The 20914-nt window shown below is 40.4% G+C and overlaps 1 protein-coding gene across 1 annotated transcript in view; it reads left to right on the top strand.

Moving 5' to 3' along the window:
- Window positions 1–20914, top strand: part of TRPA1 (transient receptor potential cation channel subfamily A member 1) — a 336909-nt gene that overhangs the window by 229391 nt on the left and 86604 nt on the right. Inside the window, exon 20 of the mRNA XM_053715123.1 lies at window positions 19103–19192. Coding sequence (XP_053571098.1) covers window positions 19103–19192 — 90 coding nt within the window. The remainder of the gene's footprint in view (window positions 1–19102; window positions 19193–20914) is intronic.

The following is a 20914-nucleotide window of genomic DNA, read 5'->3' as shown; positions in this document are numbered from 1 at the left end:
ATTCTGATTGGCTGATTCCATCAGCCAATCAGAATATTCCTACCTTAATTCCGATTGGCTGATAGAATCCTATCAGCCAATCGGAATTCGAGGGACGCCATCTTGGATGACGTCATTTAAAGGAACCGTCATTCGTCGTTCAGTCGTCGGCCAGGATGGATGTTCCACGGTGGAGGTCTTCAGGATGCTGCCGCTTCGCTCCGGATGGATGCCGCTTGGATGAAGACTTCAATCGGATGGAAGACCTCTTCTGGCCCGCTTGGATGAAGACTTCAGCCGGATCATGGACCTCTTCAGCACCCGCTTGGGCTTGGATCAGGACATCGGAGGAGCTCTTCTGGACCGATCGGTGAACCTGGTATGGTGAAGACAAGGTAGGATGATCTTCAGGGGCTTAGTGTTAGGTTTATTTAAGGGGGGTTTGGGTTAGATTAGGGGTATGTGGGTGGTGGGTTGTAATGTTGGGGGGGGGGGGTATTGTATGTTTTTTTTACAGGCAAAAGAGCTGAATTTCTTGGGGCATGCCCCGCAAAGGGCCCTGTTCAGGGCTGGTAAGGTAAAAGAGCTTTGAACTTTAGTAATTTAGAATAGGGTAGGGCATTTTTTTATTTTGGGGGTCTTTGTTATTTTATTAGGGGGCTTAGAGTAGGTGTAATTAGTTTACAATTGTTGTAATATTTTTCTTATGTTTGTAAATATTTTTTTATTTTTTGTAACTTAGTTCTTTTTTATTTTTTGTACTTTAGCTAGTTTATTTAATTGTATTTATTTGTAGCAATTGTATTTAATTAATTTATTGATAGTGTAGTGTTAGGTTAATTGTAGGTAATTGTAGGTAGTTTATTTAATTAATTTATTGATAGTCTAGTGTTAGGTTTATTTGTAATTTAGGTTAGGATTTCTTTTACAGGTAAATTTGTAATTATTTTAACTATTTTAGCTATTAAATAGTTCTTAACTATTTAATAGCTATTGTACCTGGTTAAAATAAATACAAAGTTACCTGTAAAATAAATATAAATCCTAAAATAGCTATAATATAATTATAATTTATATTGTAGCTATATTAGGATTTATTTTACAGGTAAGTATTTAGCTTTAAATTGGAATAATTTATTTAATAAGAGTTAATTAATTTCGTTAGATTTAAATTATATTTAACTTAGGGGGGTGTTAGTATTAGGGTTAGACTTAGCTTTAGGGGTTAATACATTTATTAGAATAGCGGCGAGATTCGGTCGGCAGATTAGGGGATAATAATTGAAGTTAGGTGTCGGCGATGTTAGGGAGGGCAGATTAGGGGTTAATACTATTTATGATAGGGTTAGTGAGGCGGATTAGGGGTTAATAACTATATTATAGTAGCGCTCAGGTCCGGTCGGCAGATTAGGGGTTAATAAGTGTAGGCAGGTGGAGGCGACGTTGTGGGGGGCAGATTAGGGGTTAATAAATATAATACAGGGGTCGGCGGTGTTAGGGGCAGCAGATTAGGGGTACATAAGGATAACGTAGGTGGCGGCGCTTTGCGGTCGGCAGATTAGGGGTTAATAAGTGTAGGCAGGTGGAGGCGACGTTAAGGGGGGCAGATTAGGGGTAAATAAATATAATACAGGGGTCGGCGGTGTTAGGGGCAGCAGATTAGGGGTACATATGGATAACGTAGGTGGCGGTCGGCAGATTAGCGGTTAAAAAAAATTTTTCGAGTGTCGCGATGTGGGGGGACCTCGGTTTAGGGGTACATAGGTAGTTTATGGGTGTTAGTGTACTTTAGAGCACAGTAGTTAAGAGCTTTATAAACCGGCGTTAGCCCAGAAAGCTCTTAACTACTGACTTTTTTCCTGCGGCTGGAGTTTTGTCGTTAGATGTCTAACGCTCACTTCAGACACGACTCTAAATACCGGAGTTAGAAAAATCCCATTGAAAAGATAGGATACGCAATTTACGTAAGGGGATCTGCGGTATGGAAAAGTCGCGGCTGGAAAGTGAGCGTTAGACCCTATTTTGAGTGACTCCAAATACCGGCGGTAGCCTAAAACCAGCGTTAGGAGCCTCTAACGCTGGTTTTCACGGCTAACGCCAAACTCCAAATCTAGGTCTAAGTAAATGTGGTACTATTGTGTTTTGCTTTCAGTAGGTGAGAATATTGCAAGACATATGAAAGTATGGATGTTGGAAGCTGGCTCCTGTGATAACTATTCTGCACTTTACGGCTTACATTAAATAAGATATACAAATGTCAACAATATATTCCTTTTTACACTCAAGAACATCATGATCTTCAACAGGAGGTGGAGAAGGAGAACTATCATAAAAATAATTAGGATCAAAACATTTAAAGAGAGAAGGAATAACTGGTTGAATATAAAACTAGGAAAAGATAAGCAGCATAAAACTAAAGCAATTAAAAAAATAAAAAAAAAATAAAGCAATTGGTTTAAGATGTTCTGAAACTTCATGTCTATGAGAAGAACTGAAATTAAAAGCTGGTATGGAAGACACAATTAGTGAAGGACTGATTTTTTTTTTCTTGGTGAAGAGAGACAATTATTCTTTAAGGCAAATATGAGAAAATATTTTAGAGACATAATCCTTGTAGATGGTAGTATAACAATGAAGGTACTGATTAAATGCCTGATTAATTTGGTTAGTCTTTCCATTACAATAAGAATATAAAAAGAGTATAATAATGGTTGAATTTGAACCAGTCAAAAAAAAGAATTTACTAGAATTTATATTTGAACTGGATGCCACAGCCAAAAAAAATAATCTATTTATATTGATATCCTATGCATATGAACTACTGTCTGGTAATGTCAGAGTGCCAGGAATCAGACTGAGACGAAAAGTGCAAAAATAATAACATCTTTATTAATAGCAAAAAATAATAAAAAGTCCACAAGTCAAATAACAAGCCAGGAGTCAAAACCAGAGCTGATAGTCAGACGAGCCGAGTCAGGAGCCAAAGCGAATAGTCAGACGAGCCGGAATCAGCAACAAGGAAAACAGCAGACTCAGGAACAAGCCAGGGATCAGGAACCAGGAAGGACGTCAGGCAGCCAGGTAATACACAGGAACTCTCACAAACAGGTCTGAGACAACGCAAAGGCAAAGCATACTGAACAGAGGCCTTTTAAATAATAAGTGATGACATCACAATTCTGAGACTGCATCCTGTCTCACACGGATGATGCAAACCAGTCTGGTCATAAAAGGAAGTGCAGGAAATGAGTAGCATCCCCCACAATGCACCATAGTCATGAAGAGAGGTTAGTAAAATGGCTGCCAGCAGCACATGGAAAACAAAACAGGGAAAAAACCCTGACAGTAGCCTCCCCTCAACGACCCCTCCCCTGCGGGAGGACAAAAGGCTTATTGGGGAAACGGGCATGGAAGGCACGGAGGAGGGCGGGAGCATGAAAATCAGAGGAGGGAACCCAAAAACGCTCCTCTGGACCATAGCCCCTCCAGTGAACCAAATACTGTACACGGCCCCTGGACATACGAGAGTCAATAATGCTGCTGACCTCATACTCCTCATGGTTGTCAACAAAGATAGGATGGGGACGAGGCAATACAGTGGTAAACCGATTACAAACCAATGGTTTCAAGAGGGAGACATGAAAAACGTTGGAGATGCGCATAGCAGGAGGAAGGTCAAGAGCGTAGGCCACAGGATTAACCCATCGGAGTATTCGAAAAGGACCAACATAATGGGGAGCCAATTTATTGGAAGGCACACAAAGGTTCAAGTTGCGGAAGGACAGCCAAACTCTCTCACCTGGTAGGAAGGCGCGGGCAGATGCCTATGATCTGCCTGGAACTTTTGGCGCTGCATAGAACGATGAAGGCAATCCTGAATCTGCACCCATGTGGAACAGAGTTGCCGGAGATAAAAAACAGTAGATGGGTCTGGACTTATACCTTGAATAACTCGAGGCCAACTTCAATATATACTGTGATCCCTCAAACACAGTTAGAAACTATTAGATAAACGAGAAAAGATAGGAGTGGCGCACTAGGCTGAGTTATAATAAAATGTGCAAGTATCCAATATACTGAAAGATTAAATAAACGTAGTATTACTTAAAAAGATGTCATTTCTTAAAAGAGGTCATAAATATCACTGAAAATAATGAACCAGTAATTATATCAGAATACCATAAAATCTATTATATAAAATAGTTAAATAACAGTGCTAAAAAATTATAAATAATACATAGAGTTCAGTTAAAGTATTTATTCAAACACAAAAAAGCAAATGCATTCAATCAAGTAAAATATGAAAAAAAATAGATATATATTCATTCAAAAATAAAACAAGATGTGGCCACATCTAATAAACCTTATCACTCATATAAGGAATCCTTAGAGAAGGTGTTACTAAAACCAAGTTATGCAGGTTATAATTCTAATTATAAGAAAGACAGCTGTGGGCTTGTGAAAGACTAGATGATGATTTAATATTATCCAGCAAAGTCTGTTTCCTTAGAGTAAGTCTGTGCAAAAGTCTGTTTGATTCCGTTTGGCAAACAATTGTGGTGAATGGAAAAAAAAGTTATCTGCAGTCCAGGTATATAATTCGGATAACCAAATGTCACTTTGTAAGTATCCTATAATTAATCCTAATTGTTCCTATGGAAGTTCAGTAGCCCTTAGGTTAGGCTGATAAGTTCCTAAAACCTAATTAGTGCTGACCGGACAGTCAAGAAAATGTTCCAGTATTAAAGTGGGAGAACTTGCACGTACCTAACAGACTTGGTAGCTGTAAGCGGCTCCGGTGCTGTGTAAATGCTTTCCCTGGACAATCAGCTGCGGGCACTACACGACGAGTATCAGCTCACTCCTAAGCGTGGCTTCAGCGTCTTCACTGTCAGCGTGTACGTGTTCTTCGTCACCTGACTCAAGTGACCAATCCGGATCCTGGAAAAACGTACCAAATTCGAAAAGTTCACTGATATTCTCAGACAATCCAATTGCGGGTGATTCATAGGTTGTAAGTCATTCTACGCGTTTCAGCACAGCGTGCCTTTATCAAGATGACTTACAGGTGGTCTAGTACTTCCTTTTATAGGCTCAATTATTGTAACACCTTTTTAACTCTATAATGTCCATTGTAACATACTCTATTTGAGCAGCAGTACTAAATTTCTATTAGTGGTATTTGCTTGGCGTATAATAAACTCCAAAAGGTGTTTAATTTTAATTTTAAAAATAGTGTAATCTGTCAAATATATATGAGTGATATTCAAACAAATTTTATATATAGTATAAAATGTCTTAGTATTACCAATAAAGGACTTTTTTCATGTCTATATACTTATTCATGGGGTTGATACATTCATATCTTGATTAAGGGGAAGTTCAATTAATAAATATATATAAGCACACGGGTATTACACAAAAAGTCACATAAGTAATATATATATAAAATACATGTATTAAAAATACATATACACAAAAATATATCCATATAGGCACCTTTAAAAATATATACCCATATATATATATATATATATATATATATATATATATATATATATATATAAAAGAAGATACAAAAAACAGGTCCATTGCAATCAGAAAATAAAAATTTATTTACAAAATAAATAAAATTTAATTTTTAATAAATAAATAAAATTTAATTTTAAAACTAAGTATATAAAAGATTACAAAATTGATGAGTAAAGAATAGATGAGTTGCCGGAGATGCTCCTCCAAAGCTGGAATACCCTGAGACATGAATGAATTGGGCAAGTATGGTTGAAACCCATAATTTGCCATGAACGGGGATAACTTGGAGGAAGCATTAATAGCACTATTACGAGCAAACTCTGCCAAAGGTAACAGTTCAGAACAATTATTGTGGTGATCTGAGACATAGCAACGGAGGAACTGTTCCAGAGCTTGATTAGACCGTTCCGCAGCCCCATTGGAGGAGAAGGAAAGCTGGATCCCCATTTGAGCACAAAAGGAACGCCAAAATCTGGAGACAAACTGGCTACCCTGGTCCGACACTATCTCCTTGGGTAACCCATGTAAACGGAAGACCTCCCGGGCAAAAATTGAAGCAAGCTCCTGAGCGGTAGGCAGCTTAATCAAGGGAATGCAATGTGACATTTTAGAAAAATGGTCAACCACCATAAGGATAACAGTATTGCCATTGAAAATGGGGAGCTTGACAATGAAGTCCATGGAAAGATGTGTCCAAGGACGCTCACCATTAGCAATAGGTTGAAGAAGACCCACAGGAAGATGTTGAGGAGTCTTATTCTGTGCACAAACAGGAGGCAACATATGCAGCAACATCATAACGAAGACCAGGCCACCAGAATTGTCGAGTGACAGACCAAATCATTTGGTTCTTGCCTGGGTGACCTGCTGCTTTAGGATAGTGGTAAGTGTGCAAAAGTTTAGTTTGAAGATTCTCAGGAACAAAACACTTACCACTAGGTTTCTCAGGAGGTGCATTGGTTTGTGCAGCCAGGATCTCCTCCCCCAAGGGAGAAGTCAAATCAGTACGTATGGTAGCCAAAATATGGTCAGGAGGTATAACAGGAGTAGGTACAGACTCCTCCTTGGACAGAGGCAAAAATTGTCGAGAGAGGGAATCATCCCTAACATTCTTACTACCAGGCAGGTAGGAGACCACATAATTAAACCGAGACAACAATAGCGCCCATCTGGCCTGTCGGGGCAACAAACTTCAGATAGAAGTTTTGCTTCAGATAGATAAGTTAAATTCTTGTGGTCAGTAAGAAAGAGCACTGGCACGCTAGTACCCTCGAGAAGATGCCTCCATTCCTTGAGTGCCAAAATTATGGCCAGTAATTCCCTGTCGCCAATTTCATAATTGCACTCCGCTGGAGACAATTTACTAGAGAAGAAACCACACGGATGCAAGGAACCGTCAGGCATAGGACGTTGAGGCAAGAGGGCACCTACTCCAGTCTCAGACGCATCGACCTCAAGAACGAAAGGCAGGACAGGGTTAGGATGAGCAAGAACTGGAGCGGCAGCAAAGGCAGTCTTAAGACTATCAAAGGCCTTAATGGCAGTAGGTGACCAATGGAGTGGATCATTCTCTTTACAGGTCATGTCTGTGTTTGACCAAGGAAGAAAAGTTTTTAATAAACTTTCTATAGTAATTGGCGAACCCCAAAAAACATTGAATAGACCGAAGACCAACTGGGCAAGGCCACTGCAGAACTGCAGATAACTTGTCAGAATCCATGGAGAACCCTGCAACGGAGATAACATAACCTAGCAAGGTTACTTGAGTCTGATAGAACTCACATTTCTCGAGTTTACAAAACAGGCCGTTCTCACGTAGTCTCTGAAGAACCGGTGTAACATCAGAACGATGAGCCTCAAGTGTGGGTGAGTGTATGAGGATGTTGTCTAAGTACACCACAATACACTGTTGAAACATATCTCATAGGACATCATTAATAAATTCCTGAAAAACAACAGGAGCATTACATAGGCCAAAGGGCATTACAAGATACTCATAATGCCCGCTCCTGGTGTTAAATGCTGTTTTCCATTCGTGGCCCTCCTTAATCCTAACGAGATTGTACGCTCCTCTCAAATCAAGTTTAGTAAAGACTGTAGCTCCCTTTAGGCGGTCAAAGAGTTCCGTAATGAGCGGAATAGGGTAAGCATTCTTAATGGTAAGACGATTAAGACCCCTATAATCGATGCATGGTCTTAACTCGCCACCCTTTTTTTCACAAAGAAGAAGCCAGCCCCTGCAGGAGAGCAGGATTTGCGGATTATCCCCCGCGACAGAGCATCGGCAACATACTCCTCCATAGCACAATTCTCTGCAACAGACAGAGGGTACACCCGGCCCTGAGGAGGAATGGCTCCGGGTTGCAGGTCTATGGCATAATCGTAAGATGGTGAGGAGGCAACATACTGGCACGCACCTTGTCAAAAATGTCTAGGAACTCTCGGTACTCCTCTGGCAATTGAGATACAGAAGAAGTGCACAATACTTTAACTGGTTTCCGAAGACAAGTGGAAATACATTGCGGGGACCACGACAAAATCTTGGACCTGCGCCAGTCGAGACTGGGATTGTGCTTTTGGAGCCAGGGATAACCCAGAACAACCAGAAAATGCGGAGAGTTTATCACCTGGAACTGGAGGGTTTCAAAATGGAGAGCCCCAACAGCCATGGACAACGGAGCAGTTTCGTGAGTAACGAGTGCAGGCTGAAGGGGCCTGCCATCAATGGCCTCAATAGCAAGCGGAATGGACCGAGGCAAAACAGGAATGGAGTGATTTGATACAAAAGCATTGTCAATGAATTAGCCCGCAGCACCGGAGTCAGCAAGAGCCTGAGTGACTATGGAGGAGTCCACCCAAGAAAGGACAATCATGACCAAAGGTTTCTCCTTAAGCGGTTCCGGGGACGAGGATAAACCACCCAAGGTCTGCCCCCGACAGGACCTTAGGTGTGAGTGTTTCCAGGCCGTGTAGGACAAGACTTCAAAAGGTGGCCCACAATAGAGGCAGAGCCCCTCCCTCCTCCTAAAGGCCCTCTCCGCCGCGGAGAGACGTGTGAATTCCAACTGCATCGGCTCAGCAGTACCTGGTGACTCAGGACCAGGAGGCATGGGAGGAAAGGGAGGCATGGGTGGGAACGAACATGTAGGAGACAACGGAACAGGAGGCTTCCTCAAGCGCTCCTTGAAATAGGGCCTCTCTCGGAGTCTGATGTCAATTACGATCAAAAAAGAAACCAATGAGACATCTCTGGCCGCAAATTCATCTTTATTCGCATCAGAGAGCCCATGAAAGAAGGCAGCAACAAGGGCTTCATTGTTCCAACCTACCTCTGCGGCAAGCATACGGAACTCAATAACATACTAAGCAACATATCTTGTACCTTGCTGAATGGACATGAGTCGTTTAGCAGCAGAGAAGGAGCAAGCCGGAACATCAAATACCCTTCAAAAGGAGGCCACAAATTCAGGGTAATTTGAAATCACAGGTTTATTTGTCTCCCACAAGGGATTAGCCCAGGCAAGAGCTGTGATGAGAAAACCCACCTTAGCTCTGTCAGAGGGAAACGCTTCAGGTAACATCTCAAAGTAAATGCCACCTGGTTCAAAAACCCTCTGCACTGAATAGGATCGCCTCCATATCGCTGAGGTAGAGGTGCAGAACTGGACATGCTCCTGGTAGGCATAGGTGCAGCAGCGGAAACAGGAGCAGCCATAACTTGCGGGACACTTTGGTCCAAATGTGCATTGCGAGTCAGCAGGGTTTGCAGGGCTACTGCAAATTGATCCAAGCGGTGATCCTGTACATCCATCCTGGAAATGATGGCAGGTAAAGGTGGATTATTAGCACCATCAGGATTCATGGCCTTTGCGTAATGTCAGGGTGCCAGGAACTGAGATAGAAGTGCAAAAATAATCACACCTTTATTAATAGCAAAAAATAATAAAAAGTCCACAAGTCAAATAACAAGCCAGGAGTCAAAACCAGAGCTGCTAGTCAGACGAGCCGAGACAGGAGTCAAAGCGAATAGTCAGACGAGCCGTAATCAGCAACAAGGAAAACAGCAGAGTCAGGAACAAGCCAGGGATCAGGAAAAAGGAAGGACGTCAGGCAGCCAGGTAATACACAGGAAGTCTCACAAACAGGTCTTGGACAACGCAAAGGCAAATTATACTGAACAGAGGCCCTTTAAATAATAAGTGATGACATCACAATTCTGAGACTGCATCCTGTCTCACACGGATGATGCATACCAGTCTGGCCATAAAAGGAAGTGCAGGAAATGAGCAGCATCCCCCACAATGCACCATAGTCAGGAAGAGAGGTGAGTAAAATGGCTGCCAGCAGCACATGGCAAACCAAACAGGGAAAAAACCCTGACAGGTAAGCAAGGACACTGTTTAAGTAGCAGCATGTAAATGATTATCCAACTTGTAGAAACAGTCTACAACATTAAGCATGGTATTCATCCCCTTATAAGTTGATAGGTACATGATAAATTTAATGAAAATTAATTTCTAATGTGTAAATGGTTCAGGAACCAAATACCTAGTCATGAACGTGATGTTTTAGGTCTGGCACAAACCTGAAGCAGGTCAAAACTTTTTTTTAACATAGAAGACAGGTACATTAATTAAGCGTCAAGCAGGGAAGAATGGCCATTTACATTTTTTCCATTAGTAGAGATCCTCTTAACTAGAAAAATTATAATTATCTGGAAATTGAGAAGTAGATAGTTTATTAATCCTAGACTTCAGAGAGCCATAATACGCCTGAAATGCTTTGTATTAATCATTGTCTTGGGTCCCAGAAAATGCCCAAAGATTAAAATATCCTGATGGGGTATCAGCATACCTTTCTTTTCAATGGCATGGAGAGTCCACAAATCTATGCAATTACTAGTGGGAATTGAACTCCTGGCCACCAGGTGGAGCCAAAGAACACCCCTGCAAAGCTTCAAGTATCCTCCCACTTCCCACAATCCCCAGTCATTCTTTGCCTGTCTGAAGGAAATCAAGTTATTAATCCTTTAATGGGTACTTTTCCCTGCAAGCAAGGATTGGGGTTATGCTAGGTCCATGTAATTCTCTTTAGGAGTTCATTGTTTGAAAAAAAAGAAAGAATAAAAGTATATTTGGAGAACAAGGTGTATCCTTATGGGACTGTATATCAATTTTTAGATTGGAGGATTTGTTTAGGCAGCATTTCAGGGCACTGTTCTGTCATAAGAAGGATCTCTTTTGGGGATTTGTTTGCACACTTTACTTTATTTTTAATTTAGGGTAATATCTCTTTAAGGAGTTTGTTGGTGGTTCTTTTTACCGCATCTCAATTTTGAATTTGCGATCATGTGACTGCTCAGTTTACTTCCTGAGTGCTGAGCGGTTTGTTTCTAGTCGGCTGTTTGGAAGCCAGATTACAAGGGGACAGAGGGGATTTTCTGGTGTTAGATCGTTTTTTCTGCCTGTTGTTTCTTTCTGATGTTTGCAGCTTTCTAGGATCTGCAGTTTAAGCAGGATTGTTTTATCTGCTTGCATGGATTTGATTCCTGGTTACCAGTTGGGTTGGTCTCTCCAGCATGGCTGGGGTGTAGAGGTGCCGGTTATAATAATTATGTAAAATAATTTATTCTAATTATTTATATAGAATTTGGAGTATAAGGGGAAAAAGGGTCTATTTAATTTGCTGTGGATGCCAATCCTAAGCTTTCTCTGTCCTTTGACAAATGTCTTTATTGTGCAGATGCCCAGGTTATACCTCCTGTGCAATTTCGTTCCCCTTGCCTTAATAAGGTTTTATTATCTAAGGATAAGGAATCCCTATCTGAGCCTTCTTTTTCTCAGGATAATGCTGTTCAGGGTTTGTCTCAGCCTTCTTCTATGTCCCAGTCTTTGACTGATTTGCATGCAGTGCCCATCTCAGTCAGTTTATGGGAGTGTTTGTTTGCCTAAAGATTTTGCTGCACAGTTGAAGTGCTTTACCTAGTTCTGGTAAAAGAAAGAGGAAATCTAAGAACATTTCTATGGGTTCTGATTCCGCCATGACTGATTTGGTTAGTCTTTCTCAGTTATCTAGCGAGGATCATTCCTCTGCAGCTTCTGAGGGCGAGAGCTCTGATTCTGAATCTGCAGTTCTTAGTACAGTAGATTCGGAGGAGGTTAATTTTAGATTTAAACTGGAGCATCTCTGTTTACGTTTGAAGGAGGTTTTAGCTACTTTGGATGACTCTTAAACAATTGCAGACACTCCTAAAAAGGCTAATAAACTGAACAGAGTTTTTGATGTCAAACCTTAATCTGTGGAGGTTTTTCCTGTTCCAGATCGCATGTCTGACATTATATTTCAGGAATGGGAGAAGCTGGGTGTTCTCTTTAACCCGTCTCCTGTGTATAAAATGTTTCCTGTGGCTGATTCAGTGTGAGATCTTTGGTGCACTGTTCCTAGAGTAGAGGGCACTATATCTACCTCAGCCAAGAGTACGACTATTCCTCTTGAGGATAGTTCCTCTTTTAGAGACCCTATGAATAACAAACTGGAGGGTTATTTAAGAAAGATGATTCTTCATCAGGGTTTGCAATGGCAACCATTTGCTAGTATTGTGACAGTTGCTGGTGCAGCCTCTTATTGGTGTGACTCATTGTCCGATCTAATCTCAGAGGAGACTACTATAAAGGAGATCCAAGATAGGATCAAGGCTCTAAAGATGGCTAATACTTTTATCTGTGATGCCAGTATGCAAGTAATGAGCCTGGTAGCCAACATTTCTAGTTTTGCGATTCCAGCCCTGTGGTTAAATTCTTAGTCTGCAGATGTGACTTCCAAATCCAAGCTCTCTACCTTTTAAGGGTAAGACTTTATTTGGTCCTGGTCTGGTGGAAATCATTTCCATGGTTACTGGTGGTAAAGTAGTTTTTTTTACCACAGAATAAGAAGAATAGGTCCAAGGGTCGTCAGTCTTCTAATTTTCGTTCCTTTTGTAACTTCAAGGGACAGAAATCTTCCTCGTCTTCTAAACCTGAGGAAGTCAAGACCTCTTGGAGAGCTAGTCAGCCCTTGAATAAGGTTAAGCAATCCAGGAAGCCTTCAGCTGACGCTACATCAGCATGAAGGGGCCACCCCCGATCCAGTTCTGGATCAGGTAGGGGGCAGGCTTTCCTTCGTTCAGCAGGCTTGGATTCACAACGTTCCAGACCCTTGGGCAGTGGATATAGTCTCCCAGGGAAACAATATAGGATTCAAATCTTGTCCCACCAGGGACAGATTTCTACTATTAAGATTATCTGTAAACCAGGTAAAGAGAGAGGCCTTCTTAAACTGTGTAAATGATCTGTATTCTGTGGGAGTGATTGTCCCAGTTCCTCTAGCAGAACAGGGTAGGGATTTTAGTCAAATCTTTTTGTGGTTCCCAAAAAGGAGCAAACTTTTCGACCCATTCTAGACTTGTTGAGATTCTCTCAACAAGTTTCTCAAGGTTCCGTTCTTCAAAATGTAGACTATTCGTTCTATTCTCCCTCTTGTTCAGGAGGGTCAATTTATGACCACCATAGACCTGAAGGATGCGTATCTTCATGTGCCTATCCACAAGGAACATTTGAAGTTCCTGAGGTTTGCCTTTTTTGGATCAACATTTCCAATATTTAGCCCTTCCTTTCGGCCTTGCCACTGCTCCGCAAATCTTTATGGGGGCTCTTTTGACTGTGGCCAGATCTCTAGGGATTGCGGTGGCTCATTACCTGGATGATATCTTGGTTCGGGCGCCATATCTTTTCAGTTAGCAAGATTCCATACAGATTCTCTGTTATCTATTCTCCGCACTTACAGGTGGAAGGTAAATCTAGGGAAAAGTTCCTTGGTGCCAAGTACATAAAACATTTTTTTGACGAAGGTCAGAAAAATCAAACTTCTTGCGGCCTGTTGTATTCTTCAGTCCTCTTTTCGTCCATCAGTGGCAATGTGTATGGAAGTAATTGGTCTCATGGTGGCATTTGCTCGCTTCCATCACAGACCTCTACAGTTATGTATGCTCAGTCAATGGAACAAAGACCACTTGGATCTCTCTCAGAGGATAATTTTAGACTCCCAGACAAGGATTTATCTGTCCTGGTGGATCTCCCAAGACCATTTGTCTCAGGGCACTTGTTTCCTGAGACCTTTTTGGGAGATTGTGACCACGGATGCAAGCTTGTTAGGCTGGGGAGCAGTTTGGGGTTCCTTAAGAGCTCAGGGACTCTGGACTCAGGGGGAGTCTGCCCTCCCTTTAAATATCCTAGAATCAAGAGCAATTTTCAATGCTCTAACAGCTTGGCCTCAACTGAGTTTAGTCCGCTTTATCATCACTTCGGTGGCGAATATTAACCGCCAAGGAGTAACTATGCTTATTAGCTATGAAGGAGGTGACTCACATTCTTCAGTGGGCAGAATCTCACAATTGTCATCTCTCTGCCATTCATATCCCAGGGGTGGACAACTGGGAAGTGGATTATCTGAGCAGGTAGACTTTTTCATCCAGGGGAATAGGCTCTACATCCGGAAGTATTCCGGAGCTGGATCTGATGGCATCTCGTTCTGGAGCAAAATCAAGAGATCCTCAAGCAGCTCTGGTCAACGCCCTGGCAGTGACATTGGACTTCGGTCTAATTTATCTGTTCCCTCTGGTTGCCCTTCTTCCTTGGATGATAGCTTGTTTCAACAGTAGCAGGCTTTGGTCATTCTAATAGCTCTAGCATGGCTTTGCAGAACTTAGTTTGCAAACCTAATAAAGATGTCGTCATTCCCCCCCCCCACCCCCGTGGAAATTGCCTCTGAGGAAGGATCTTCTACTTCAGGGTCCCTCCATCCAAACTTATGGCTAGATTTAGAGTTTGGCATTAGCCGTCAAAAGCAGCGTTAAGGGGTCCTAACGCTGCTTTTTAAAGCCCGCTGGTATTTAGAGTCAGGCAGGAAATGGTCTACTGCTCACTTTCTTTCCGCGACTCCAGGCTACCGCAGATCCCCTTACATCAATTGCGTATCCTATCTTTTCAATGGGATTTGCCTAACGCTGGTATTTGGAGTCTTTGAAGAAGTGAGTGGTAGACCCTTTACTGTCAAGACTCCTACCGCCAAAAAAAGTCAGTAGTTAAGAGCTTTATGGGCTAACGCCGGAACATAAAGCTCTTAACTACTGTGCTATAATGTACACTAACATCCATAAACTACCTATGTACCCCTAAACCGGGGCCCCCCCACATCGCAAACCCTCTAATAAAACATTTTAACCCCTAATCTGCCGACCGGACACCGCCACCACCTACATTATAGCTATGAACCCCTAATCTGCTGCCCCAAACATTGCCGACACCTACATTATAGTTATTAACCCCTAATCTGCCCCCCCAATGTTGCCGCTACCTAACTACAATTATTAACCCCTAATCTGTCGACCGGACCTTGTCGCCACTATAATAAATTTATTAACCCCTAAACTGCCGCACTCCCACCTCGCAAACACTATAAAAAATTGTATTAACCCCTAATCTGCCCTCCCTAACATCGCCGCCACCTACCTACAATTATTAACAAGATGAGGAAGAAGGAAGGCTGAGTCCAAGGGTCAATAAACAGGTTTATTGCGGAGTAGGCTTTCTGGATACAAGGTAAGCTCCAATCTTACGCGTTTCGCGCATGAGCACATGCGCTTCATCAGAGATCAGAGAATTATTAACCCCTAATCTCCCGCACCCAATGTCACTGCTACTATAATAAAGTTATTAACCCCTAAACCTAAGTCTAACCCTAACCCTAACACCCCCTAACATAAATATAATTTAAATAAAACAAAATAATATTCCTATAATTAAATAAATTAATCCTATTTAAAACTAAATACTTACCTATAAAAAAGACCCTAATATAGCTACAATATAACTAATAATTACATTGTATCTATTTTCAGATTTATATTTATTTTACAGGCATCTTTGTATTTATTGTAACTAGGTACAATAGCTATTAAATAGTTAATAACTATTTAATAGCTACCTAGTTAAAATAATTACAAAATTACCTGTGAAATAAATCCTAACCTAAGTTACAATTAAACCCTACAAACACTACACTATCATTAAATTAATTAGATAAATTAACTACAATTACCTACAATTACATTTAATTAAATAAACTAATCTATAATACAAAAACCCCACTAAATTACAGAAAATAAAAAAATTACAAGAAGTTTAAACTAATTACACCTAATCTAAGCCCCCTAATAAAATAAAAAAGCCCCCCAAAATAATAAAATGCCCTACCCTAATCTGAGGATCAGCCAATCGGAATTGAAGGGACGCCATCTTGGATGACGTCACTTAAAGATACAGTCATTGTGTTAGAAGACTCCGGATGAAGAGGATGGCTCTGCTTCGGCTCCTTGGAAGATGGCTCCGCTCCGGATGGATGAAGATTGAAGACGCCGCATGGATGAAGACTTCTACCGGATGAAGGACCTCTTCTGCACACCTTGGATGAAGATTTCGGCCCGGTTGGGTGAAGACAACTCAAGGTAGGGAGATCTTCGGGGGGTAGTGTTAGTTTTTTTTAAGGGGGGTTTGGAGTAGGGGTATGTGGGTGGTGGGTTTTAATGTTGGGGGGGTTGTATTTTTTTTTTACAGGTAAAAGAGCTGATTACTTTGGGGCAATGCCCCGCAAAAAGCCCTTTTAAGGGCTGGTAAAAGAGCTGATTACTTTTGTAATTTAGAATAGGGTAGGGCATTTTATTATTTTGGGGGGCTTTTTTATTTTATTAGGGGGCTTAGGTTAGGTGTAATTAGTTTAAACTTCTTGTAATTTTTTTTTATTTTCTGTAATTTAGTGGGTTTTTTGTATTATAGATTAGTTTATTTAATTAAATTTAATTGTAGATAATTCTAGTTAATTTATTTAATTAATTTAATGATAGTGTAGTGTTAGGTTTAATTGTAACTTAGGTTAAGATTTATTTCACAGGTAATTTTGTAATTATTTTAACTAGGTAGCTATTAAATAGTTATTAACTATTTAATAGCTATTGTACCTAGTTAAAATAAATACAAAGTTGCCTGTAAAATAAATAAAAATCCGAAAATAGATACAATGTAATTATTAGTTATATTGCAGCTATATTAGGGTTTATTTTATAGGTAAGTATTTAGTTTTAAATATGATTAATTTATTTAATTATAGGAATATTATTTTGTTTTATTTAAATTATATTTATGTTAGGGGGGTGTTAGGGTGAGGGTTAGACTTAGGTTTAGGGGTTAATAACTTTATTATAGTAGCAGCGACGTTGGAGGCGGGAGATTAGGGGTTAATAATTGCAGGTAGGTGGTGGCGATGTTAGGGAGGGCAGATTAGGGGTTAATACAATTTATTATAGTGTTTGCGAGGCGGGAGTGTGGCGGTTTAGGGGTTAATACATTTATTATAGTGGCGGTCAGGTCCGGTCTGCAGATTAGGGGTTAATAAGTGTAGGTAGGTGGCAGCGACGTTGGGGGCAGATTAGGGGGTGATAAATATAATATAGGTGTCAGCGATGTTAGGGGCAGCAGATTAGGGGTTCATAGCTATAATGTAGGTTGCGGCGGTGTCCGGAGCGGCAGATTAGGGGTTAATAATATAATGTAGGTGTCAGCGATAGTGGGGTGGCAGATTAGGGGTTAATAAGTGTAAGGTTAGGGGTGTTTAAACTCGGGGTTCATGTTAGGGTGTTAGGTGTAGACTTAGAGAGTGTTTCCCCATAGGAAACAATGGGGCTGCGCTAGTAGCTGAACGTTGCTTTTTTGCAGGTTTTAGGTTTTTTTCAGCCAGCTCAGCCCCATTGTTTCCTATGGGGATATCGTGCACGTAGGCAACGCTGGTATTGAGGGTTGAAGTGCAGCTAAATTATGCTCAACGCTCCCTTTTCTGAGCCTAACGCAGCCACTCCAGCATTGTCTTAAGGGTGCGCTAGAAAAAAAAGCAGCGTTAGACCCGCGAGTCTTTACCGAAAAAAACTCTAAATCTAGGCGTTAGTTTCTCTGAAGCTAACTGCTTGAAGATTGAATGGTTAGTCTTGTCCAGATGAGGATTTTCTTTGAAGGTTAATAAGACTATGATTCAGGTTTGTAAGCCTGTTACTTGCAAGATTTATTACAAGGTATGGCATAAATACCTTTATTGGTGTGGATCTAGGGGTTTTTCTTGGAGTCAGGTGAGAATTCCCCGTATTCTGTCCTTTCTTCAGGTGGGTCTGGAGAAGGTTTATCAGTGAGTACTCTAAATGGTCAGATGTCGATTATTTTGCAGAATCGTCTGGCAATTTTGCCAGATGTTCAATCTTTTGTCCAGACTTTGGTTAGAATCAGGCTTGTGTTTAGGTCAATTGCTCCTCCTTGGAGTCTTAATCTTGTCCTCAGGGTTCTGCAGCCGGCTCCTTTTTAGCCATGATATTTGATATTAAATTATTGTCCTGGAAGGTTTTGTTTCTACTGGCAATTTCCTCTGCCTGTAGAGTTTCAAGGCTTTCGACTCTACAGTGTGAACATCCTTACCTTAATTTTCATGCAGATAAGGCAGTCCTCCGTACTAAATTAGGATTCCTACCTAAGGTTGTTTTGGAATGCAATATTAACCAAGAAATTGTTGTTCCTTCAGTTGGTCCTAATCCTTCCTCTCAGAAGGAATGATTGTTGCACAATCTGGACGTGCTCTGAAGTTCTATTTGCAGGCTACTAAAGATTTTTGTCAATCTTCTGCTCTTTTTGTTGTATTTTCTGTTAAGCGGAGGGGTTAAAAAGCCACTTCTTTTACTCTCTCCGTTTGGCTGAGAAGTTTTATTCAATTGGCTTATGAGACAGCTGGATAGCAGCCTCCAGAGAAAATTACGGCTCACTCCACTAGGGGTGTCGCTTCTTCTTGGGCCTTTAAAAATTATGCTACTATGGAACAGATTTGCAAGGCAGCCACTTGGTCATCATTGCATACTTTTTCCAAATTTGATGTTTTTGCCTCAGCTGAGACTTCTTCTAAGAGGAAAGTTCTTCAAGCGATAGTGCCTTCTGTTTAGGTTCGCCTGTCTTGTGTATCCCTCCCTTCCATTCTGTGGGCTCTAGCTTTGGTATTGGTTCCTACTAGTAATTGAATGGATTTGTGGACTCTCCATGCCATTGGAAAGAAAATATAATTTATGCTTACCTTATAAAATATTTTCTTTCATGGCATGGAGAGTCCATGACCTGCCCTTATGTTAATCTTAAAATGGCTTTTTGTAATTTTCTAAACCTCAGGCACCTCTATACCCTTTGTGCCTTCTCTTTCCATGATTCCCCGGGTAAATGACTGGGGATTGTGGGAAGTGGGAGGATACTTAAAGCTTTGCTGAGGTGTTCTTTGCCTCCACCTGGTAGCCAGGAGTTGAATTCCCACTATTAAATGGATGGATTTGTGGACTCTGCATGCCAGAAAAGAAAATAGTTTACCAGGTAAGCATACATTATATTTTTTTTGTATCTGAATGATTCATTAAATGCTGTTATATTGCATTAGAAGTGTTAATTTGCAATAGTTACTCTTATCTTATTTTATTTTGTTTTAGGATACATATTTCGTGAGGGTGTGCATGGGCTTAGTGTTCTTCATGAGTATATTTGGAATCGTAAAAGAGTTGATACAGATATTTCAACAGGTAATATATTCTTAGTAATGTATTCCTATGCAAATGTTGTTTGAGATTTTCTTTTTAAGTTTGAAAAATGTATTTCTCATTTCTTTTACACTACCCCTTTTAGGTGTCCAAATTGTTTTGCACATTTTATCATGCAGAACTACTACTTTATTAAAGGTTGGGACAATCAGTGCTGTAGAACTAATATGATCCTGAGCCTCAATACCTCGGCTTTTAACTATTACCAACAAAAATGGTTTTTAATTTAGCTACAAGCTTTTCACTTTTTTCCCAGCTGGACCAAGATACATGTTTATACTTTCTTTATTAAAGAATATGCTCTAACATGCTAGAGCATTTTATTATTACACTATTAATTGCATATAAATTGTGTGCTTAACCTGTACAAGTGGGAAAAAGCCAGCTCCAGAGCAGCAATGCCCCACTGGGAGTAGCATTGGACTACTGGGAGCTAGCTGGTGATTGGTAGATACAATCATATGCCTGTCATCATTGGCTCACCGGATATGTTCAGCTACCTACCAGTAGTGCCTTGTGTTTAACCTTTGCAAAATGCTTTCATATGTTAACCCAATCCAAGTATATGAAAACCTAACGTTGCAGTTACATTGCATATTATTTCAGATGATTTAAAACTTAGTAAACAATGTAGTAAGGCAGCGAGTAAGGCTAGCAGAATGCTTGGATGTATTGGTAGAGGTATTTGCAGCAGAAATAGTAAGGTTCTTATGCCACTTTATAGATCATTAGTTAGGCCTCATCTTGAGTATTGTGTGCAGTTCTGGAGGCCATATCTTCAGAAGGATATTAACAAACTTGAATCTGTGCAAAGGAGGGCTACCAAAATGGTACATGGTCTAAAAAATAAAACTTACCAGGATAGGCTCAATGACCTAAATATGTATAGCTTAGAGGAGAGAAGGGAAAGAGGTGATATGATAGCAACTTTCAAGTACATTAAAGGGTTTAGTAAAACTGAGGCTGTGGGTATTTTACATAAAATGGAAAATTCAAGAACAAGGGGTCATGAGCTCAAGCTAAAGGGTAGTAGATTCAGGAGTAATTTGAGGAAGCACTTCTTTACAGAAAGAGTGATTGATTTATGGAATAAACTTCCTCAAGAGGTAGTAGCAACAAACACTGTGGGGGACTTTAAAAATGCATGGGACAAGCATAGGGCTATCCTACGAACTAGATAAGTTTATACTGTTAGGTAAGGTGGGGCAGACTTGCTGGGCCTATGGCTCTTATCTGCCGTCAATATCTATGTTTCTATCGAGGAACAGGACTTGGGAATTATTATATGTAATTTGGGCAACTTAATTAGTTCAAACGTACTCTCTTCTAAGGGATTTGAATGTAATAGAAAAAGAAGACCAAAATTCAACAAAAAGTACTTTAAAGGGACATAAAATTCCCTAATTTAGTGGCTCCATATTGAAAATACCAGCATTTTACATTGTAAGAGAATATGTTCTTATACAAAACTCTACAGCTTTTCTTCTAAAAAATGCTTAATGAAGGCTTATTTGTGAGCCTGTATCTAAGTAATGCATTGGAGAGTGCATTCAATGAGCAGTAGAAAACACCTTAGATGTTTCCCATAAAAGGAGTTGAAGAATTTTGTACAAGGTATGCATGCTCTTATAACTTTGGATGCCTAAAATTTTTATGTAAATGGATCCAATAATTAAGGGAAATCAATGTCATATTAAATGACAT

The sequence above is a fragment of the Bombina bombina genome, chromosome 5 (assembly GCF_027579735.1).
Source record: "Bombina bombina isolate aBomBom1 chromosome 5, aBomBom1.pri, whole genome shotgun sequence".
NCBI lineage: Eukaryota > Metazoa > Chordata > Amphibia > Anura > Bombinatoridae > Bombina > Bombina bombina.
Note: the sequence above shows the minus strand (reverse complement) of the source record. Positions and strands in the feature narration are given on the sequence as shown.